The sequence below is a fragment of the Notothenia coriiceps genome, unplaced genomic scaffold (genome assembly GCF_000735185.1).
Source record: "Notothenia coriiceps isolate Sejong01 unplaced genomic scaffold, NC01 NC01_scaffold00035604, whole genome shotgun sequence".
Classification (NCBI taxonomy): Eukaryota; Metazoa; Chordata; class Actinopteri; order Perciformes; family Nototheniidae; genus Notothenia; species Notothenia coriiceps.
Genome location: NW_011368305.1, coordinates 101,943 through 121,017, shown reverse-complemented (window position 1 = coordinate 121,017; position 19,075 = coordinate 101,943). Strand labels below are relative to the sequence as shown.

General features: G+C 41.5%; 1 protein-coding gene across 3 annotated transcripts in view; it reads left to right on the top strand.

Moving 5' to 3' along the window:
• Positions 1–1,337: 1,337 nt before the first annotated feature.
• The window catches only part of nlk1 (nemo-like kinase, type 1), a 30,237-nt gene continuing 12,499 nt past the window's right edge, over positions 1,338–19,075 (top strand). The window contains exons 1-10 of one of the 3 annotated variants that reach the window (XM_010791634.1): positions 1,338–1,533; positions 1,897–1,979; positions 5,562–5,962; positions 6,790–6,919; positions 7,514–7,569; positions 8,848–8,954; positions 10,616–10,701; positions 11,298–11,507; positions 11,905–12,006; positions 12,885–13,248. In XM_010791634.1, the coding sequence (XP_010789936.1) occupies positions 5,658–5,962; positions 6,790–6,919; positions 7,514–7,569; positions 8,848–8,954; positions 10,616–10,701; positions 11,298–11,507; positions 11,905–12,006; positions 12,885–13,248 (1,360 nt within the window). In that variant the 5' untranslated portion in view covers positions 1,338–1,533; positions 1,897–1,979; positions 5,562–5,657. Of the gene's footprint in view, positions 1,980–5,561; positions 5,963–6,789; positions 6,920–7,513; positions 7,570–8,847; positions 8,955–10,615; positions 10,702–11,297; positions 11,508–11,904; positions 12,007–12,884; positions 13,249–19,075 lie in introns of all 3 variants that reach the window. The other 2 variants (XM_010791635.1, XM_010791633.1) reach the window with 2 other exon arrangements.

The window sequence follows — 19,075 nt, the reverse complement described above, 5'->3', positions numbered from 1 at the left end:
TCATGTAAATACACTTTTATAACGCGGATAAAGGCAAACTAATAATAAGTTATTTGTGTATATTCCTCTCCATGAACATGAATGTGCTTCATATGGTCATTGCTCTGTCTCTGGATGCTGATTTGTAATTATTGAAAAAGGTACATTTGCCATGTGATTTGTAGCTACCTTGGTGACACATTTTCTGTGGCTGTGCATATTGATTGTAATTGATGCATAGTGCATAGCGCCTCGTTACTACTGTATTAAAAAAGCAGTAAAATGCATGTGTGGGTTTAAGTGGAAATCATCTGTCCTCGTGAATGTCAGCAGTGGAAAGTAACTTAATATATTTACTCAAGTACAAATTGAAGGTACTTTATTTGAGTATTTGCTTTTTTAATGCGACTTAAATGTTCTACTGCACTACATCTATTTGAAATCTTAAGTAATTTTGCAAATTAAGATTTTCCCACTCGACAAATGAAATAAAAGCTAAGAACGAACGGGCCATTAAGCAATTCGTTTTTTAAATGGTATGTAAAACTCTTCATTATTGAAGTCACTTTTTTACGTAAAACATTTCATATTTCCAGAGTCACAAATGTGAAGGTTGGCTGCTGTCCTTTTAATTATTTTAATATTCAAATGTAAATTGTTGTTGTCAATTGCTTACTATGTGCTCAACAATGAATGCAATGAAGATTCTTACAACTATTCTAATTTAATGTATAAAAAACATTTTGTGTTTAAAAAAAGGAAAACATCATGCAAGTAAAAACAATTAAAAAGAGCAAATACAACAAAATAAGTATACATTAATAGAATAAAATGCTGCAAGTTTGAAAAAAGGGATGAAGTATAAAAAATATAATTATTATATACTAAACATTAATTGAGAAAATCAATTCAATCAAATGCACATAATGATCAGAACATATATTCACTAACAAATTCAATTATTTTGCAGATTCAGATAATAGAAAATGTAATAAAGTATGATGTAGTATTACACAAAGGTACCAGGTGCAGGGTCAAAGAGGTAAACCATAGACTGGGGCAAACACATTAATTCATCACAAATTACAAAACAATAACATAATATATATTATTATTGCATAATGAGCACTTTTGATGCTTTAAGTATATTTTGATGCCAATACGTTTCCTTGGTGACGATTTTGAATGCAGGACGTCTACTTCAGAGAGTATTTTGGTATTAGTTTTTAGTAAAGTATTTGAGTACGTGCTCCCCCTCCACTGCTGTGAAGCTAGGCTAACATTAGCATTGTTTACAGCAGGCAGAACAGCATCACCCTCCCCCACCCGGTGGCTTTAACAACTCCTCCTACTTAACAAGCTAGCCAGCTAGCCGCTGTAAAGGCAACCATAGCTCTTTAAAAACATACCACTGAACATGACAGGGTCTCCTGGATGATATATTTCATCCAGGAAACACAAGAAACTGCCTTAATGGAACGCTTGTTCGGCGTGTTTTACGACGCGATGGCCAGCTAGCAGGCGGTCCCAAAGCTAGCTTGTCGGCTAGCCGGGGTAGGAGCTTCTGAGACCCTCATCTAATCTCGGCTTTTTTCGGCCTTTTTTAAAATTAGTTTCCGTGTCATTCCAAGTTTATTTTAAACGACGTTTTATATTTATGTTTGTTAGTTTAAATGACCAATTAAGTGTTTTTCTTTTTGAATATGTAGGTCAATGAACCCGACCAATGATAGTTATTTGGGTCATCCTCGGGTATTAGCAGGAACAGCTGGTTAGCCCAGTGGCTAGCTGTTTTTATTTATCAGTCATCTTTAACGAAAAACACAATAACTTGGATGCACATGTTTGTATGAGTAGATATAACTCTGTAGTCTGTGTTTATGAGGTTATCATCGAGTGGAACATTTATTTTAATAGTTTGGAGTCGTCGCTTCACCATCGTTAGCCAACTGAGCTAGCCGGATCCTGTTAGCATCCGAGCAGCTTCACTAATTAACAAGGTAAGCGTAAACAAAAAGAAACTTTAATTACAATAAAGTGTCTCAATTTATGGTTCTGTTTGCAACATCTTCATGTATTTATATAAGCTGTCACCGATATGTTTCAGGCTTTTAACGCTTGCTTTTACACTTTTATTTATATATTTATTTTGTATTTGGGTTTTGTATGTTCCACACTAGTTCTTCTATTCTTACAACATTTCTACGTGTTAGTCCTCTTTCTCTCTGCAAGTGTATGCACAATAGTCATTTGTATTTGTTCAGAATCAGAATAAGGTTTATTGACTTGGTATTTAAATATAAAGTTAAAGCAACGTAAAAGTCAATAATTTAAATAAAGAAAAGGAAATTTGCAATTAAATAAATGGCTAAAAAATATACCATAACAAAAATATAAAAGTAAAATATGTAACTTTTTTTTTTATGTGCAAAAATATTGATTAGGGTTGTGCAAAAGTGGTTGTTGTGCAAAACATGTTTTAAACGCATCTGTCTCTCTGCAATGTTATCACATTCCTAATCGCTTTTTGTTTTAAAATCTGTGATTTATAGTTTTAAAAAAACATCCAGGATCAGTTACAAGTATTAAGATGTTCTACATCTTGGTGTTGCAAGTACTAGGTATTTCCATTATCGACTTATCAATCAATATAAATGTCTAGCACAGGTTCCTAGAACAGAAAATGACTTCATTTTGAAATGCTTATTTCCTATAATAAACTTCCCCAAAATATTTAGTTTGTATCATATAAGAAAATCAGCAAGTATTCCCATTTGTTACCAGCAAGTGTTTGGTATTTGTTCAAAGAAAGTGTCAACTACATGAGGGTTAAGTCTGCTCAACGATTTTACCTCAGGTAGAATTGAACACTGTTAATGTCACCAAACCAGATTATATACTAACTATAAATGATTTTCTTTAAGTGGCCCTATTATGCTTTCCCCCCTGTTGTGTGTTATATAGCTTTTTGTGCATGTAAATGGTCTTCCATAATAAAATGACATCACTATGTATCACTCACGCCTAGGGATGGGTATCGTTAGGATTTTATCGATACCGATACTGCTTATCGATACCGGTATTTTTCAATACTCTTATTGATACTTTTCAATAATTTGGTGCTCAAAATTATAGACATGATTACAAGATGTAAAGATTAAACAAGTCATTTTATTGTAATTAATTTTTATTTATTATTTAATGTAACTTTTTAAATGTCATACCAAGCAGGTATGAGTGTGTTTGACAGTAGCTGTGTCCCAATTCAGCGGCCGCATCCTCCTGAGGATGCATTCGGAGTCCGCATACGTCACTTCCGCCAAACGAAGGCTGTCCCAATTTAAAAAAAAGACAAGACTCCTCCGAATGCGGCCCACAAATGCAGCCTTCTTTCCCCAGATTTAGAGGATACATCTGATGTACACTCCGCGGTCTACCATATCCCAGGATGCAACGGGTGACGGTGACGAATGAGTTTTTAAAAAAAAAATAAGGCTTGTAACGTCCCATCAACGGCTACAACGGTTTCAGCTGGATTCGTTTTTAAATGTACTCACCCAAATAGTAAACGACATGAAAGAAAAGTAAACCTATTTAATTTGTGTATTTAAATATACGGGAGATGTCTTCTTTATATTACATACATAAAATAATATGAAGTGAAAATATTTCTAAACCCTGTTTGGTTTTCATATTGTTGGGATTCATTATAAAGCTGATTTATTTATTTAACTGCTTTTGTTATACAAATCTTACTGCAACAATTTTATTTTGATAGGGAGCAAGGAGCAGACTGCGCAATTTATCCAGATGCGCGGGGAGAATGAAGCCCTCTTCACGGGGGCCTGTTGCGACCTCGGGAAAATAATTTAAACACAACACCAAAATAAGTACAGCTAGATCTGACTCCATATTGAACAGTTTTGAAAACAGTTTTGAAAACAGTTTGAAAATATTTTGCCTAGTGTCAGAAATTATTAACGGCACTTGTGACTGCAGCTGGTTGCTAGGTGACGGGGGGCAAAATGTAGGGGTAACTGCCGGTGACGTACAAGGACATGCTCCGTAGACCGTCTCATTTCGCAGTCCGCGGAGGACCCAAGCTGGGTCCTCCGCGGACTGCGAATTGGGACACAGCTTGTGTGTCTCTGGAAGGGGGGCGGTAATTAGGGGGAGTTCATAAATCCATGTAAACATGACCATTCTTCAGTTAAAACGAGACGGCTTGCGCAACCTCTAAACCGAAGTCGGTTGGCTAACGCATTATAATCCTGTTTATTGCGTGTTATTAGTTTAGATCGTGGTAATGATGGATTTAATCCCCTTGAGTAATCATTTTGTAAAGTCTACCACAGAGAATTGGGATTAAACGTTTTTTATGATTTAAACTGACGTGTTTAGAAGAGGGATTTGGCTGTTGCGCAGGTTATGTGTAAGAGTTTAGCGTTAGGGGCCCGTGTTGCTAAGTGGTTTGTTTAGACTCTTTGTGTTGGACTTTCTTTCCGTGGTAGGGGTTAAAATGGTTAATAATTGGGGTCGGGCCATCAGAGGGTGGGTACCTCAAAGGACCGGATCGTCACACGGGGATGAGGGTTCCCAACCCAACCAGGAATTGTTTAACTAAGGGAAGTACTTAATTCATATACCGATAGCAGTTACCGGTTTGTCCATTCGGCTTAGACCGGTTATACCAATACCGTCCATCAGGTACCGTACCTCGACTTAGTTACCGTTCTCGATACCTACTCCATACTCACGGCCTCGTATTTGGCTTAGCGGTTTTCTTAACACATGTGTTTACGATGGATAGCTAGAGGGGCGGGACATCTCTAAGCTGTCCAGGTATACCCAATCGCTTAGGAGCCAGGACTGTGGCTTGGTTCAGACCGGGGAGGGAAAAATCATTTAAAGCATGGGGGAACATGGGTCACCAGTAGAGCAGTGGGTTTCTCAAACGTTTTCATACCAAGGACCACTGTAAACCAATAAAAAACACTAAACGGACCACCCTACTCCAGACAAAATATCCCCAAAACACATCGTTTTTCTAGAACAGGATTACAAATCGGCCTGAAAATGGTTACAAACACGGGTTGGCCAACCATTGGTGTTGACGAAGCGGTGTTGCCCCCCGGGTGTTGCGCTGGGCTATATATATATATATATATATATATATATATATATATATCATGCAATCTCCATTGCGGAGATATATATATATATATATATATATATATATCATGCAATCTCCATTGCGGAGATATTCCCGTGAGAGTGCGGAAAACTTACATTTATTTATTTCAAATGTGAAATTTTACCAATATACTCACGGACCACTAGGGGGCGCTCACGGACCACACTTTGAGAAGCACTGCAGTAGAGGCACAGAAAGTAAACGTGAAAATTAGCATAATATGTCCTCTGAGAATTCGTTTTTTTTTTTAAATGCCAACAGTTGTACTCCCACTACAGGATACATTCTTAGCATATTTGACCCCCTCTGTTAAACTATGACCTCAGGAGAAAACGGTTTAAGTGGGATTTGTTTCTAAACTAACTATATTCCCTGTCTGCACACACAGGAAACGCGTGGATCATGCTGAGTTAGGAATTGTCTCCTCAGCGCCTAGCCGGTTACGTGCAGACAAAGTGTTTCTGGGGGTTTGGTGAGAGAAGGGATGGCATTTCACGGTGCCGGCCGGCAGACCGTTGGAGATTTGTTCCCGGGCTCTGAGCTGGGCCACAAGTATTTCTGTGTCAATTCATCGTGCGGAGCCCCGTCCACCGGCCTCAGCGCCACGCCGTGCCTGACCGGACCCACCGCCCCAGCCGGGACGCCCCGCCACCCCACAGCTCTTGGGGGGAGCGCAGGGGGAGGGGCGGCGGTGCCTCAGCCCTACAGCAACCCAGCCAGCGAGGTGCCCAGCCCCGCTGAGATGGAGCCGGACCGCCCCATCGGTTATGGAGCCTTCGGCGTTGTCTGGTAACAATACATTATTTAGCACTATATATGTGTTGTGCATGATAATACATATAAAAATGCACATTCATTCACTCCTGGTGAAAACATACAGAAGTGTGATCAGTGTGCAGAATTTCTGTTGTTAGTTGTCCATTAGTTCTTGCCAGGCAGCCATGTCTATTTTTTAATATGTTTTTATTTAATCTGCACATGAAATTAGACAAAAGTTACCAACGTGAATGTATATTCAATTAATTATAACAAACAGACAAAAATAAATAGGTAAAAACTAATATTAAAGCATAGGAATTAGAATTAAAAGCAGCCATACATTAATAAAACATTTTCTTTATACTGTACAAGGCCCAGAGGAAGTCTTCAATATGCTCCTTTTAAAAATAAACAATAGGAACGCACCACTTTTGTTTTGTGGAGCATAATGAATTATAGGCGCTTTCACACCAAGTACTTTGCCGTACTTAGTTCCCAGTATTTAGTTCTGATGAACTCAAGAGCAGATCGCGTTCACACCGGAATAAGTCCCTGAGGGAGGATTAGGCAAATGAAGCCGCTTACGTCACTTCTTCTTCTTCTTCTTCTTCTTCTTCTGCTTTGGGTTTACTGGCAGGCCGCAAACAACTTCTCGGTGTATACTGCCACCCGAAGTCCCCGGCCGGAAGTCCCCGGAGTTGGGGACTGGCTTTGATTTATTTACTAAGAACCAGCACATGTTTTGTATTAGTACACAAAAATACCACAAACCGTTTATCATCAAGCGTATAATAACATATGTAGTCCAAAGCATTGCATGTGTATAAAAATGTTCTGTGGTTGTGGATGTTTTTCAGGGCTGTTACGGATCCACGTGACGGTCGGAAGGTGGCGTTGAAGAAGATGCCCAATGTCTTCCAGAACCTGGTGTCCTGTAAGAGGGTCTTCAGAGAGCTCAGGATGCTCTGCTTCTTCAAACACGACAACGTAATGACCAGCAGACAAAAGAAGAGACTGGATGTCTGTAGCAGAGTCCTGCATGGGTCTGATTTTTAAGACCCGCACCCGCGACGTGCAATACCGAACCCTCCCCGCTACCCGCACATATTGCCAATTAGTTCCGCGACCCGACCCGACGGCACAAGATCCGCAAACCGACCCGAACCCGCTTATATATATGAGCAGTGAAAACGTGCAATTATTAACACACGCAGTTATTTGTCTCAAAAAGCGTGGTATGTTGGTTATTTCCTGCATCTAGGAGGACACCAAAAGCCTCCCAGACGTTGGATTTCGCTCTTGAGGAAGTGTTATTGAAAATGCTGTATTCTCCGTTAGAGAGCTTCACCTTTAAGCATTAAACTAAATTATTATTATTTTAATATATTTATTCTGCAACACCCGCGACCCAACCCGCATCATCTTTGTTTTACCCAGAACCGAACCCGGAAAAAAGCATTTAAAAAAATACCACCCGCGAATCACTTTTTTTTTTGCGGGTACCCGACCCGATGCAGGACTCTGGTCTGTAGTAGATGGATTCAAATATATAACTGATTGTTTGGTTTTCTCTCTCTGCAGGTTTTGTCCGCTCTGGACATTTTGCAGCCTCCACAAATCGACTGCTTTGAGGAAATGTATCCTTTAAAAATATATATACGAAACAATTGATCAGAAGTGGGAATGATACCATGGCGTATTATGGCCTTGTATATAGTATACAAGTATTCAAATTGATAATGGAGCGGGTAATATCCAGGTAAAAAGCTCTGAATTTCCTATCTAATAGTAAATGAATGCAAAAAAAAAAAAAAGCTTGGATATTCTCTGAGATTAACATGATAAATTGACAAGTAAAGGTGAGATGACTGTGAAAAAATTCAGACATTTAAAAAAAAACAAAAAGAAATTGGTTAATATTTGAGAAAATACTCACAAATTGACTTGATAGAATCTTCTATATTCTCTTAAGATTAAAATGGGACATGAACTAGAAATTCTGTACTTTACTAATAAAACACTTCAATATTTTGTAAAATTAAATCGCTTAAGCTGCTGCCTGAATTTAGTAAGCATGGCCTCTGGGTGAAAGGTTCTAAAAGATTCATAAACGTATTTTCTTCAATTTGTTATTGGTTATTAACATAAAGGAATACTAGCACAATTATTTTATAATTTGTATAAAAAAAAAATACAAAACATTTAATCCTCTACATTTGTGACATGAGAATTTCAGTAATTATTTACAATATATTTGTTCTCATAGATGTACCACTTTATTATTGCAAGTTTAAAGCGTTTTCTCTGAATACTTCCCCCTTTCTCCATCTCTGTAATTCATTTTTAACAGCATGGCCCCTAAACGCCATTGTAGAATCACACCTTCTTTTTATAATATTACCACGGTTGTGGCTTTAATTTCCAGCACACCTTCTCATTACATTACATGTCACTTGTTTGACGCTTTTATCCAAAGCGACTTACATACTCAATACTGTGGGCAATCCCCACAGGAGCCATTTGGGGTGAAGTGTCTTACCCAGGGACACAACGACATGCTGACTGCAGTGAGGTTTGAACCTGTGACCCCCTGATACGAACACCAATGCACAACCCACTACACCACACACCCCGTCATTAATCTTACATTCACCCCCCCACGTCTTATGTCCCAGTTTCTCTTCCTTTAACAGTCCCCCATGTCCTCCTTTTAATTCTCTTAATTTAGCCTCTAACTCTCACTAGCTAGTCTAAATCCAGCTCCTCTCTATTCACTTGTGAATGTAAAATAAGACATGAAACTCAGTTCTTTTTTCATGCCTGTGCTCCTAAGAGATGCATGGTGTGCTGTGCATGTAGGCGGAGGTCATTCTGTGTGTGGGTTTTACTTTCCTTGACCGAGAACCCCCCCGCAGCTACGTGATCACGGAGCTGATGCAGAGCGACCTGCACAAAGTGATCGTGTCTCCGCAGCCGCTCACCACCGACCACATCAAGGTCTTCCTCTATCAGATCCTCCGGGGTGAGCACTCTTACTGACGCACTAAACAGTATTTTTAGTTATTCAAATGGAGTTTTTTTGCTTGCAATCCTCTACAAATATAAGAAAACATCCATCACATTTCCCTAAATGTATGACTTCAAATCTCAATTGGTCATAAGTCCAAAACCTGGAGATATGTAATTTACTTTGACATTATTTCTAGACTTATTGTACCCATAGCCCCATCAATAATAAACCTAATCCCTGCAGTTCAGACTAAACTAACAATAAACTGTTGAATTATTCAGCTGAGCAATACTCTGCATTCATTATTCAAGACCATTTTAAATGTATAACATTATTATATATTGTAATGTACATCATTTTTCGTATTCATTATTGTATATTTTTATTTCTTTTGTTATATATTGTTCTCTTTTGTTTTATCAAAAAAAATAATGTATATATTGTTATTATATATTTTTTAAATTCTAAATAGACCAACTTGGACAAAATAAAATGTTCCCTTGGGATCAAAAAAGTATTCCTGTTTCCGAAAAATGAAAACAAGACACATTGTGTTAAAGACAAATACTAAAGAATGTAACCAAGATAGTTTTCGATCGATCAATTCGTGAATTTATCAATTTGAACTCTGAACCAAGCGTACACAAGTCAAATTGAATAAATTGGTTACAGGCAATACATTTAAAATGATAGTGTCAACTTGATTTATTGTTCTCTATCATTTTAATTTAAAATAGAATACTTATGATTTTTCTACGTATCTGATCTGAACGACATGCAGGGAGAAAACAGACTCTGTAGCCAAGATGTTTTCTAATTGGACTGTTCAGCGTCTATAATCCAGTGCAGGGGTTGACAACCCTAGGCGGTACTATAACCAGCGGCACACTAGGAAGTAGTGTGCAAAATATTTAAATTGTAATTTCGGATCCTGAACGAAACTGCCACCAGAGCGCGTCTCCTCGTTACCTGCAGAAGGAAGCCATGCACGCAACGCAGCGCAGAAGGACAACTTCTAGGCCCCGCTCTCTTTAACTCCAGTCGACTTGCTGCTGCTTTCCTCCGTGGTGAAACGATCAGGGGTGTAGTGCTGCCGGAGCGCACTGGAACGCCGCTCCGGCACTTCACAAATTGCAGTACCCATAATGAGCTGTACACATGCCGCAGTTTTTGCGTGACTGTGTATTTAGTTGAAAGCCCAATGGCGATCAGCTCATCTGTCATCGAAAAGAATATGCTATATAGGGGCGGACTGGCCATCTGTGTGTTCTGGAGAATCACAGCACGGCCGGTCGTCAGCGGGCTGTTGACGGCCGGCTCGGTTCGCTGAAGGCCGGCACCGCCCTTTATTTAAATGTGTTTAAACGGCATCATGTAAGTTGCCCTGTCAGGCGAAAGAGAACCACAGCTTCCCTGCAGCGATGCTCCCCCCGCCCTCCTGTTGACATTTCACGAACGTCCGCACACTGATCACTTTTTTTTTTTTTAATGGCACTTCATATCAAAAAGGTTGTACCGGACAAAGTGGCGCCAGCAGCTGCGCGAAGGTGGTGATAGACTTGACAAAGACTGGATTCGTGGACTTGCTCAAAAATGTGGACATACTGTACCTCTCTGATTGCACTGTACAATCTCTTGTAGATTTTCTTGCCAATATATGTTGTGCGGTTCAGGTTTGAAGTACCTGCACTCTGCTGGGATCCTGCACCGAGACATCAAACCTGGAAACCTGCTTGTGAACAGCAACTGTCTGCTCAAGGTGAAACAGAATCTCTGCTTTTTAAAAACGTTTGCAAGTTGGAAAGTTAGAAAGAGCGTTAATGGAGTATTTCACGGGCCAAAGACACCATCTGATCATGTTTCTACATGGATACATTATTGTGATATTTATCTTTTTTATTTCATTTAGAATTGTTACCTTATTTTAGGTTAGTTAAAATATTTTAGTTATATTTCCGATTATTTTAAATGTATTTTGGATTTTTTCATATCAATGGTTTTATTTGAGGTATTCTACATTATTTTATTTCAAGTTAGTTTAAATTATTTTTGGATTATTTTATATTGTTATATTTTATATTGTTTTATTTTATACTGTTATATTATTTTCTAAATGATTTCAGATTATTTTAGAATTAAAATGTCATTATTTTTAAATGATTGTTATAACATGTTAAGTTATTGTAGGTGTAGTGTAGGTTTGCTTCTTTTCACTGTAAATGCTGCGCTGCAAATTTCCTCTGTATAAATGAATATTCAGTTTCAAATGTTCTATTGAGCTGTGCTCTGCCGGGTAGATCCTGGGCATTGCAGTGCCAACCTTTTTAAATATATGTTCTCTAAACCTGTGTTTAGATTTGTGACTTCGGCTTGGCGCGTGTGGAGGAGCCCGACCCGTCGCGTCACATGACCCAGGAGGTGGTGACGCAGTACTACAGGGCCCCCGAGGTGCTGATGGGCTGCAGACACTACGGCTCGGCCATCGACGTCTGGTCCGTGGGCTGCATCTTCGCCGAGCTGCTGGGCCGACGCATCCTCTTCCAGGCTCAGAGCCCCATCCAGCAGGTGAGGTCCTCTACCTGCATCCATTATGTCCTGGTGGATCTCTTGCTTTATTAGACCACGTCCTTTTAGGTGAAGTTTGCTATTTAAATCCTCACACTATGCGTTTCCTGCAGTGTTTTTACTGTAAAGTCACTCTTCTACAGCTAAACAGTGCCTCTGCTAAGACGAAATCATGCCAACACTTTCTGATAAAGTAGGATTGTGTTGAATCTCTAAACTGGTTTGGTATTTTTTGGGGTATTTTTTCACTTATTCAGCATTTCTTGCACTTAATTGAAGAGGCCACCTACAGAGTTTGATAATACAGACAGGAATGTACAGCTTATATGAACCAGTGTAAGGTTTTGATATTATGCAAATGTGTGTTATTGTCTTTAACTGGCTCTCTGTCCTGCAGCTGGATCTGATCACAGACCTGCTGGGGACCCCTCCTCTGTCGGCCCTGTCTGCAGCCTGCGAGGGGGCCAAAGCCCACATCCTGAGGGGGCCACACAAACCGGTACGGGACAAAAACACTCAAAGCTCTTTTCTGCTTTTTTTTTAGCAGATAACATCTCCTTGTTTCTGAGAGATAATTTGTAAACTCCAGCATAAATAAAAAAATAACAAAATAATGTTAGTGTACTGGACTTCCCTGATGTAAGGTCAGTGAAATAGTATAATAAATAAATATTTGGCCTTGTGATTATTTCAACTGATGAATAATCACTTACCTAAAGCTGCTGCATTGACTTTTGTTCACCTGGTGGCAGAGAACTGTGAGAAAATGCATTTTCTATTGGTGTTACAAGAATAGTTTATTTACACATTAATTAACAACAACAAAAGATATTAAAATCTGTGCATGTATAACATTTGTAATAATATCCTGTTATGAGCACAGCCAATGGCATTCAATGATTAATTTATGTATTTGTATATAATTTATCGGAAATGAAATGCCTTATCTCAGGTTATTTGCTGATAATCTCGCTGAAATGTTACCAAATCTGAAATCTTCATGCCCACTGACATGAGAGTTTACTGTGATACTTGTGACCAATGCCTGAACTCTATTTGAAGTCGATCTGTCAAATAATATAAAATAATATGAACCTTTATTGATTCCGTGAAGAGAAAAGCAGCAAAACACAGACATATGTCAACGTACACAGGGAAGCATAAGTCTTCTTTTTTTTAATTTTATAAAATCAAGAAAATCTATCCGTCAAATAAAAACAAACATACCCAAATGTATATTCTTAATTTAGAATTATTCATAATAAAAAGCATGTCTCCCAATATGAGGTGTAAAGTTCAGCAGCACATTTTCTAAAAGACGATAATGAAAGAAACTGATTATTAATTTTTGTATTTCTTTGTTTGTTATATTTGCAGCCGTCGCTGTCGGTGCTGTACATGCTGTCTGACGGAGCCACACACGAGGCGGTGCACCTGCTCTGTCGGATGCTGGTGTTCGACCCGGTTAGTCCCCACACTCTGTCATTACTGATTTCTGTGTGTTTTGCGTTCTTTACCCAGTCTCTGTGTTTTCACCTCCAGACTAAACGTATCTCCGGCAGCGACGCCCTCTCCCACCCTTACCTGGACGAGGGGCGCTTGCGTTACCACACCTGCATGTGCCAGTGCTGCTACTCGGTGCCGAGCGGGCGAGTTTACACCCGGGACTTTGAGCCGGTCGCCGAGCGGCCGTTCAGCCACAGCTACGAGAACAGCATGCTGTCTGTGTGGCAGGGCAAAGGTACGCCACACACACACTTCCTGCTCCAACTGAACACACTTACGCACGCCCAGGTGTTTGCCTCAGATTTAGTTTGTTACTGTGTGTAACGCCGGAAACTTCCAGACAAGAATATCCTTTCATACATTACTTTCCATGATCCAATATCAACAAAATACAATGTTTAGGTTGCCTGTATATAATTGCACTCGCTTGTTTCACCCTGGTAAAAAACCATATGCCTATACTGGTGGCCTAATGCCACCACCGCCTGTCTCCAATATATACATAATTACCCAGTGCCCAAAGCTGCCTTCAAAATGAAAGCATAAAGAACTGAATTGAATTATAACAATAAATAAATTCACATTACCAATAAACAATAACATCAAGAAAATACATGTTTACTTTTTCTTCTGCGTGAGAGGACGCTGGCGCTGACTGTTCGCCGCTTCTCTGTCCGAAAACCTCGTCTTTCTTTGTGTTAATCTAAGAGTTTCTGACCACTTTCTACTGCTATAGATTTCTAACTATTCTGTGGCTTTTGTGTTCTGATTAGGCTTGGGCGGTATCATTTTTTTCATACCGTCATACCTTGCTGACATCATACCGTGGTATACGGTATGACTTGGGTCGACTTGAGCGAGGTGGCGTTCGGCGGCAAATAGATGTTTCGAACGGTATATTATATGTTCGGTGTAAAATGCAGCCCGAGCCGGTAGACGCTCGCAAAGTGCCGCGACGTGCGCGCAAGTGCAAAACAAGGGCTGCATACATGACACATTGTGCAAATGGCACTTTTTGAGATCGGATACAGGACGCGTTTGTAGATGTCCGACGTTGTTTCATTGTGAGCTAAGTTAAAATATATCATCATACATAAACATTTTCCGGGAGTAAATACTTGACTTATGAATAAAGTTTGCTATATTCACTAACAGTTTGGCAATATTATTCCGTGCATGTGTTAAAAACCTTATTTCCAACTTGATTATTGGATTAACTCGCGTGATGTTTAGCACGTAAATGCTTTCGTTTTTAAAACCGTCCGACCTCGACTCAGAAACCATCACCAGTTGCTAGGATTTAAAAAATGTCAACACTCACTCACCGTCTAACGATTCCCAAAGAAGTGCCTCTGTCTTCGTTGTGCTGGATGAGTCACTGGCGACGGTAAACCAAAAATAGCCCCAAACGGCGCCGAGGAATCTTTTCTTTTTTACTAGTTGTCGAGCTTCGGGGCGGCAAATGCTGGCGCATCCTTACATCAGCTCGCTCTGTGCTGAGCTCTCAGAGCGCGGAAAGACGGACTGCCCTCCCCTGCCCTCTGCTGGCGCGTGCTGTGGCATTACAACAACTGCGTCCCTGTCAATCGTGTCAGTGTAATAGATGAAAACGATCGTGTGATTTGGCGCAGTCTGTGACGTCACGTATTGAAAATCATACCGACGGCGATTTCCGAAATACCCTGGTATACCGTAATACCGTCATCACCGCCCAAGCCTAGTCTGATCTGGACATATTTGTTACACCCGCTTGCATTTTGACACGGACGCTTTGGCTCTGCTACCTGCTAACCTACCCTGCTAACGCTGCTCCATCCATCAAATAACCAGCCCCATTCTTTCGTCCTGCCCCTCCCCGTGGCCTGACTCTGGTTCTTTAAACCTCCCGCTCACTGCCGGTCCCACCATCCTGCTGTAAAGGACAGCCTGCAATCTGACCTCCTCATCCTGATTGACGGCTGGCCAACAGATCCACTTTCAGCCGCGCTGGTCTACAACCATAACGCCAGCGCGTGTGCTAACGCTAAGATCCTACCCGCGGGCACTCACGATGTTACGATAACTCTGTCTCCCAACTTTTTAATCCTCATAACTTTTCTGCGCTTCCTCTAAGCATTGTCTGTCTCAAATCGCTCGGGCTTCTACGCCCGACAGAGGTATGTCCATAGAGGTTCCCAAACGGCAGATTTGTTTACTCCAAGTCCGGAAATCATCCATAACATCTATCGTGGTCGACTAACCGCCATGTCCACAACTGTCATCGTCATCCAGAGGCGCACTTTTTACTCCCCAATCATTATACACCCATGCCACTGGGTCCGTTCAATCGCCAGCTGTACCGAAAAGCCTGGAGTGATTCAACGGCCCTCTCCTCAGAGGGGTGGTTTCCAAAAATTCTGGAGTGGATCCGACTGCCTCTGCTAGAGCTGGGCCAATACTGGAGTGGAATCACTCGGCAGGTATTTGGGCCAGGCTCTGAGGCAGAGGGCGGTGGAATCACTCCAGGTATATTGGGCCAGCTCTGAGGGCAGACGGGGCCAGTGGAATCGCAGCTCAAGGAATTTGGCAGCTCTGAAGAAGAGGCCGTTGAAATCACTCCAGGTTTCGTAAACAGGCAGGCTGGGATTTGTACGGACGGGCAGTGGTGGGTGTATAATATGGAGTAAAAAGTGCGCTCTGATACATGACAGTTGTGGGACATGGCGGTTAGTGAACAGCATAGATGTTATGGATTATTTTCCGGACTGGACAGTAAACAAATCTGGCGTTTGGAACCCTAATGGAGCAGTACCTCTGTTCTGCGTACAGAAGGGCCCCCCCGCCCCCCCCCCCCCACCCCCCGCCCGAGCAATTGATGACAGACAAGCGTTAGAGGAAGCGCAGAAAAGTTATTGAGATTAAAAAGTTGGGAGAACAGAGTAGTCGTGAACATCGTAGTGCCGCGGTAGGATGGCTAGCGTTAGGCAGGCAGGCTGCTATGGTGTGTAGACCAGCCGGCGCTGAAAGTGGGGCTGTTGCAGCGTCAGACAGGAGAGAGGTCAGTTGGCAGGCTGTCCCTTTACAGCAGATGGGCAGCCGGCAGGAGCGCGAGGTTTAAAGAACCAGAGTTCAGGCCACGGGGAGGGGCAGGACGAAGAATGCGCTGGTTTATTTGATGGATGGAGCCAGCGTTAGCAGATAGGTGTAGGCAGGGTTACGACGAGCCAAAGGCGTCGCGTCAAATGGCAATCGGGTGTAAGCACAGAACAAATATGTCCACGATGCAAGAACTAGGCTTGGGGCGGTATGACGGTATTAGGTATAGCCAGGGTATTTCGATATCCGTCCGGTTATGATTTTCAAATACCCGTCGACGTCACAGACTGCGCCAATCAGCAGTGCGTTTCATTCTATCAACCTGACACGGACGTTTTGAAGGGAGCGGCATTGGTTGTCAAGGCACAGCACGGCGGCCAGCAGAGGGCAGGGGAGGGCAGTCCGTCTTCCCGCTCTGAGAGCTCAGCCGCACAGACGCGCGAGCTGAGGTAACGATGGCGGGCAGCATTTGCCGCCGCGAACTCCGGACAACTAGTAAAAAAGAAAAATGCCTCTTGCGCCTGTTTGGGACCATTTGGGTTTAACTCGTCGCCAGTGACTCATCCCGCACAACGAGAGACAGAGCGCACTTCTTTGGGATTTTTAAGACGGGAGTGAGTGAGTGTTGACATTTCTATATAATCCTATGCCACCCACTGGTTGATGGTTTTGTAGTCGAGGTCGGGACGGTTTTAAAAACGAAAGCATTGTTACGTGCTAAACATTCACCGCGAGTATCCAATGAATCCAATGGACATTAAGCCGTTTTAACACAATGGCAGGGAATAAATATTGCCAAAACTAGTTAGTGAATATAGCAAACTTTATTCAATAAAGTCAAGTATTTACTCCGGAAAATGTTTATGTATGGATGATAGTTATTGTTAACTAGCTCACAATGGAAACAACGTCGGACATCTACAAACGCGTCTGTATCGCGATCTCAAAATGTGCCATTTGCACAATGTGTCATGTATGCAGCCCTTGTTTTGCACTTGCGCGCACGTCGCGGCACTTTGCGAGCGTCTACCGGCTCGGGCTGCATTTTACACCGAACATATAATATACCGTTCGAAACATCTATTTGCCGCCGAACGCCACCTCGCTCAAGTCGACCCAAGTCATACCGTATACCACGGTATGATGTCAGCAAGGTATGACGGTATGAAAAAAATGATACCGCCCAAGCCTAATCAGAACACAAAAGCCACAGAATAGTTAGAAATCTATAGCAGTAGAAAGTGGTCAGAAACTCTTAGATTAACACAAAGAAAGACGAGGTTTTCGGACAGAGAAGCGGCGAACAGTCAGCGCCAGCGTCCTCTCACGCAGAAGAAAAAGTAAACATGTATTTTCTTGATGTTATTGTTTATTGGTAATGTGAATTTATTTATTGTTATAATTCAATTCAGTTCTTTATGCTTTCATTTTGAAGGCAGCTTTGGGCACTGGGTAATTATGTATATATTGGAGACAGGCGGTGGTGGCATTAGGCCACCAGTATAGGCATATGGTTTTTTACCAGGGTGAAACAAGCGAGTGCAATTATATACAGGCAACCTAAACATTGTATTTTGTTGATATTGGATCATGGAAAGTAATGTATGAAAGGATATTCTTGTCTGGAAGTTTCCGGCGTTACACACAGTAACAAACTAAATCTGAGGCAAACACCTGGGCGTGCGTAAGTGTGTTCAGTTGGAGCAGGAAGTGTGTGTGTGGCGTACCTTTGCCCTGCCACACAGACAGCATGCTGTTCTCGTAGCTGTGGCTGAACGGCCGCTCGGCGACCGGCTCAAAGTCCCGGGTGTAAACTCGCCCGCTCGGCACCGAGTAGCAGCACTGGCACATGCAGGTGTGGTAACGCAAGCGCCCCTCGTCCAGGTAAGGGTGGGAGAGGGCGTCGCTGCCGGAGATACGTTTAGTCTGGAGGTGAAAACACAGAGACTGGTGTATCGCAAAACAGCACAAGCGCCCCTTCGTTTTCCAGGGTTAACGGTGGGAGAAAGGGGCGTCGCTTGCCGGAGATAACGTTTAGGTTCTGGAGGTGAAAAACACAGAGACTGGGTAAAAGAACGCCAAAACACACAGAAAGTCAGTAGACAGAGTGTGGGGACTAACGCGGGGTCGAACACGCGAGCATCCGACAGAAGAGCAGGTGGCACCGCACCTCGTGCTGTGGGCTCCGTCAAGACATGTAAAGCACCGACAGCGACGGCTGCCAATATAACCAAACAAAAAGAAATACAAAAATTAAATAATCAAGTTTCCTTTCATTATCGTGTCCTTTTAGAAAATGGTGCTGCTGAAACTTTACACCCCTCATATTGGGAGACATGCTTATTTATTATGAATAGTATTCTTAAATTGAAAGAAATATACATTTTGGGTAAATGTGTTGTTTTATTTGACCGGAAGATTTTCTTGATTTTATAAATTATTAAAAAAAAGACAAGAGACTTTATCGGCTTCCCTGTGGTACGTTTGACATATTCGTCTGTGTTTTTGCGCTGCTTTTCTCTTCACGGAATCAATAAAGGCTTCATATTATTTTATATTAATATTTGACAGATCGACTTCAAATAGAGTTCAGGCATTGGGTCACCTCACAGAGTGAGACAAGTAAACTCTCATGTCAGCTGGGCAATGAAAGATTTCAGATTTGTGTAAGAGCATTTCAGCGAGATTATCAGCAAATAACCTGAGATAAGGCATTTCATTTCCGATAAATATATACAAATACAATAAATTAATCATTGAACTCCATGGCTGTGCTCATAATGCAGGACATGCACAGTTTTAATATCGGTAAATGTGTAAATCAAAACATCTTGTACCATGCAATAGAATTAATATCTTTTCTGTTGTTGTTAAGTCAATGCAGCACTGTAGGTAAGCATTCGCGTCTCGTAACACCAATAGAGAATGCATTTTCTCCACCAGTTCTCTGCCACCAGGTGAACAAAGTCAATGGGCAGCATCTCTCT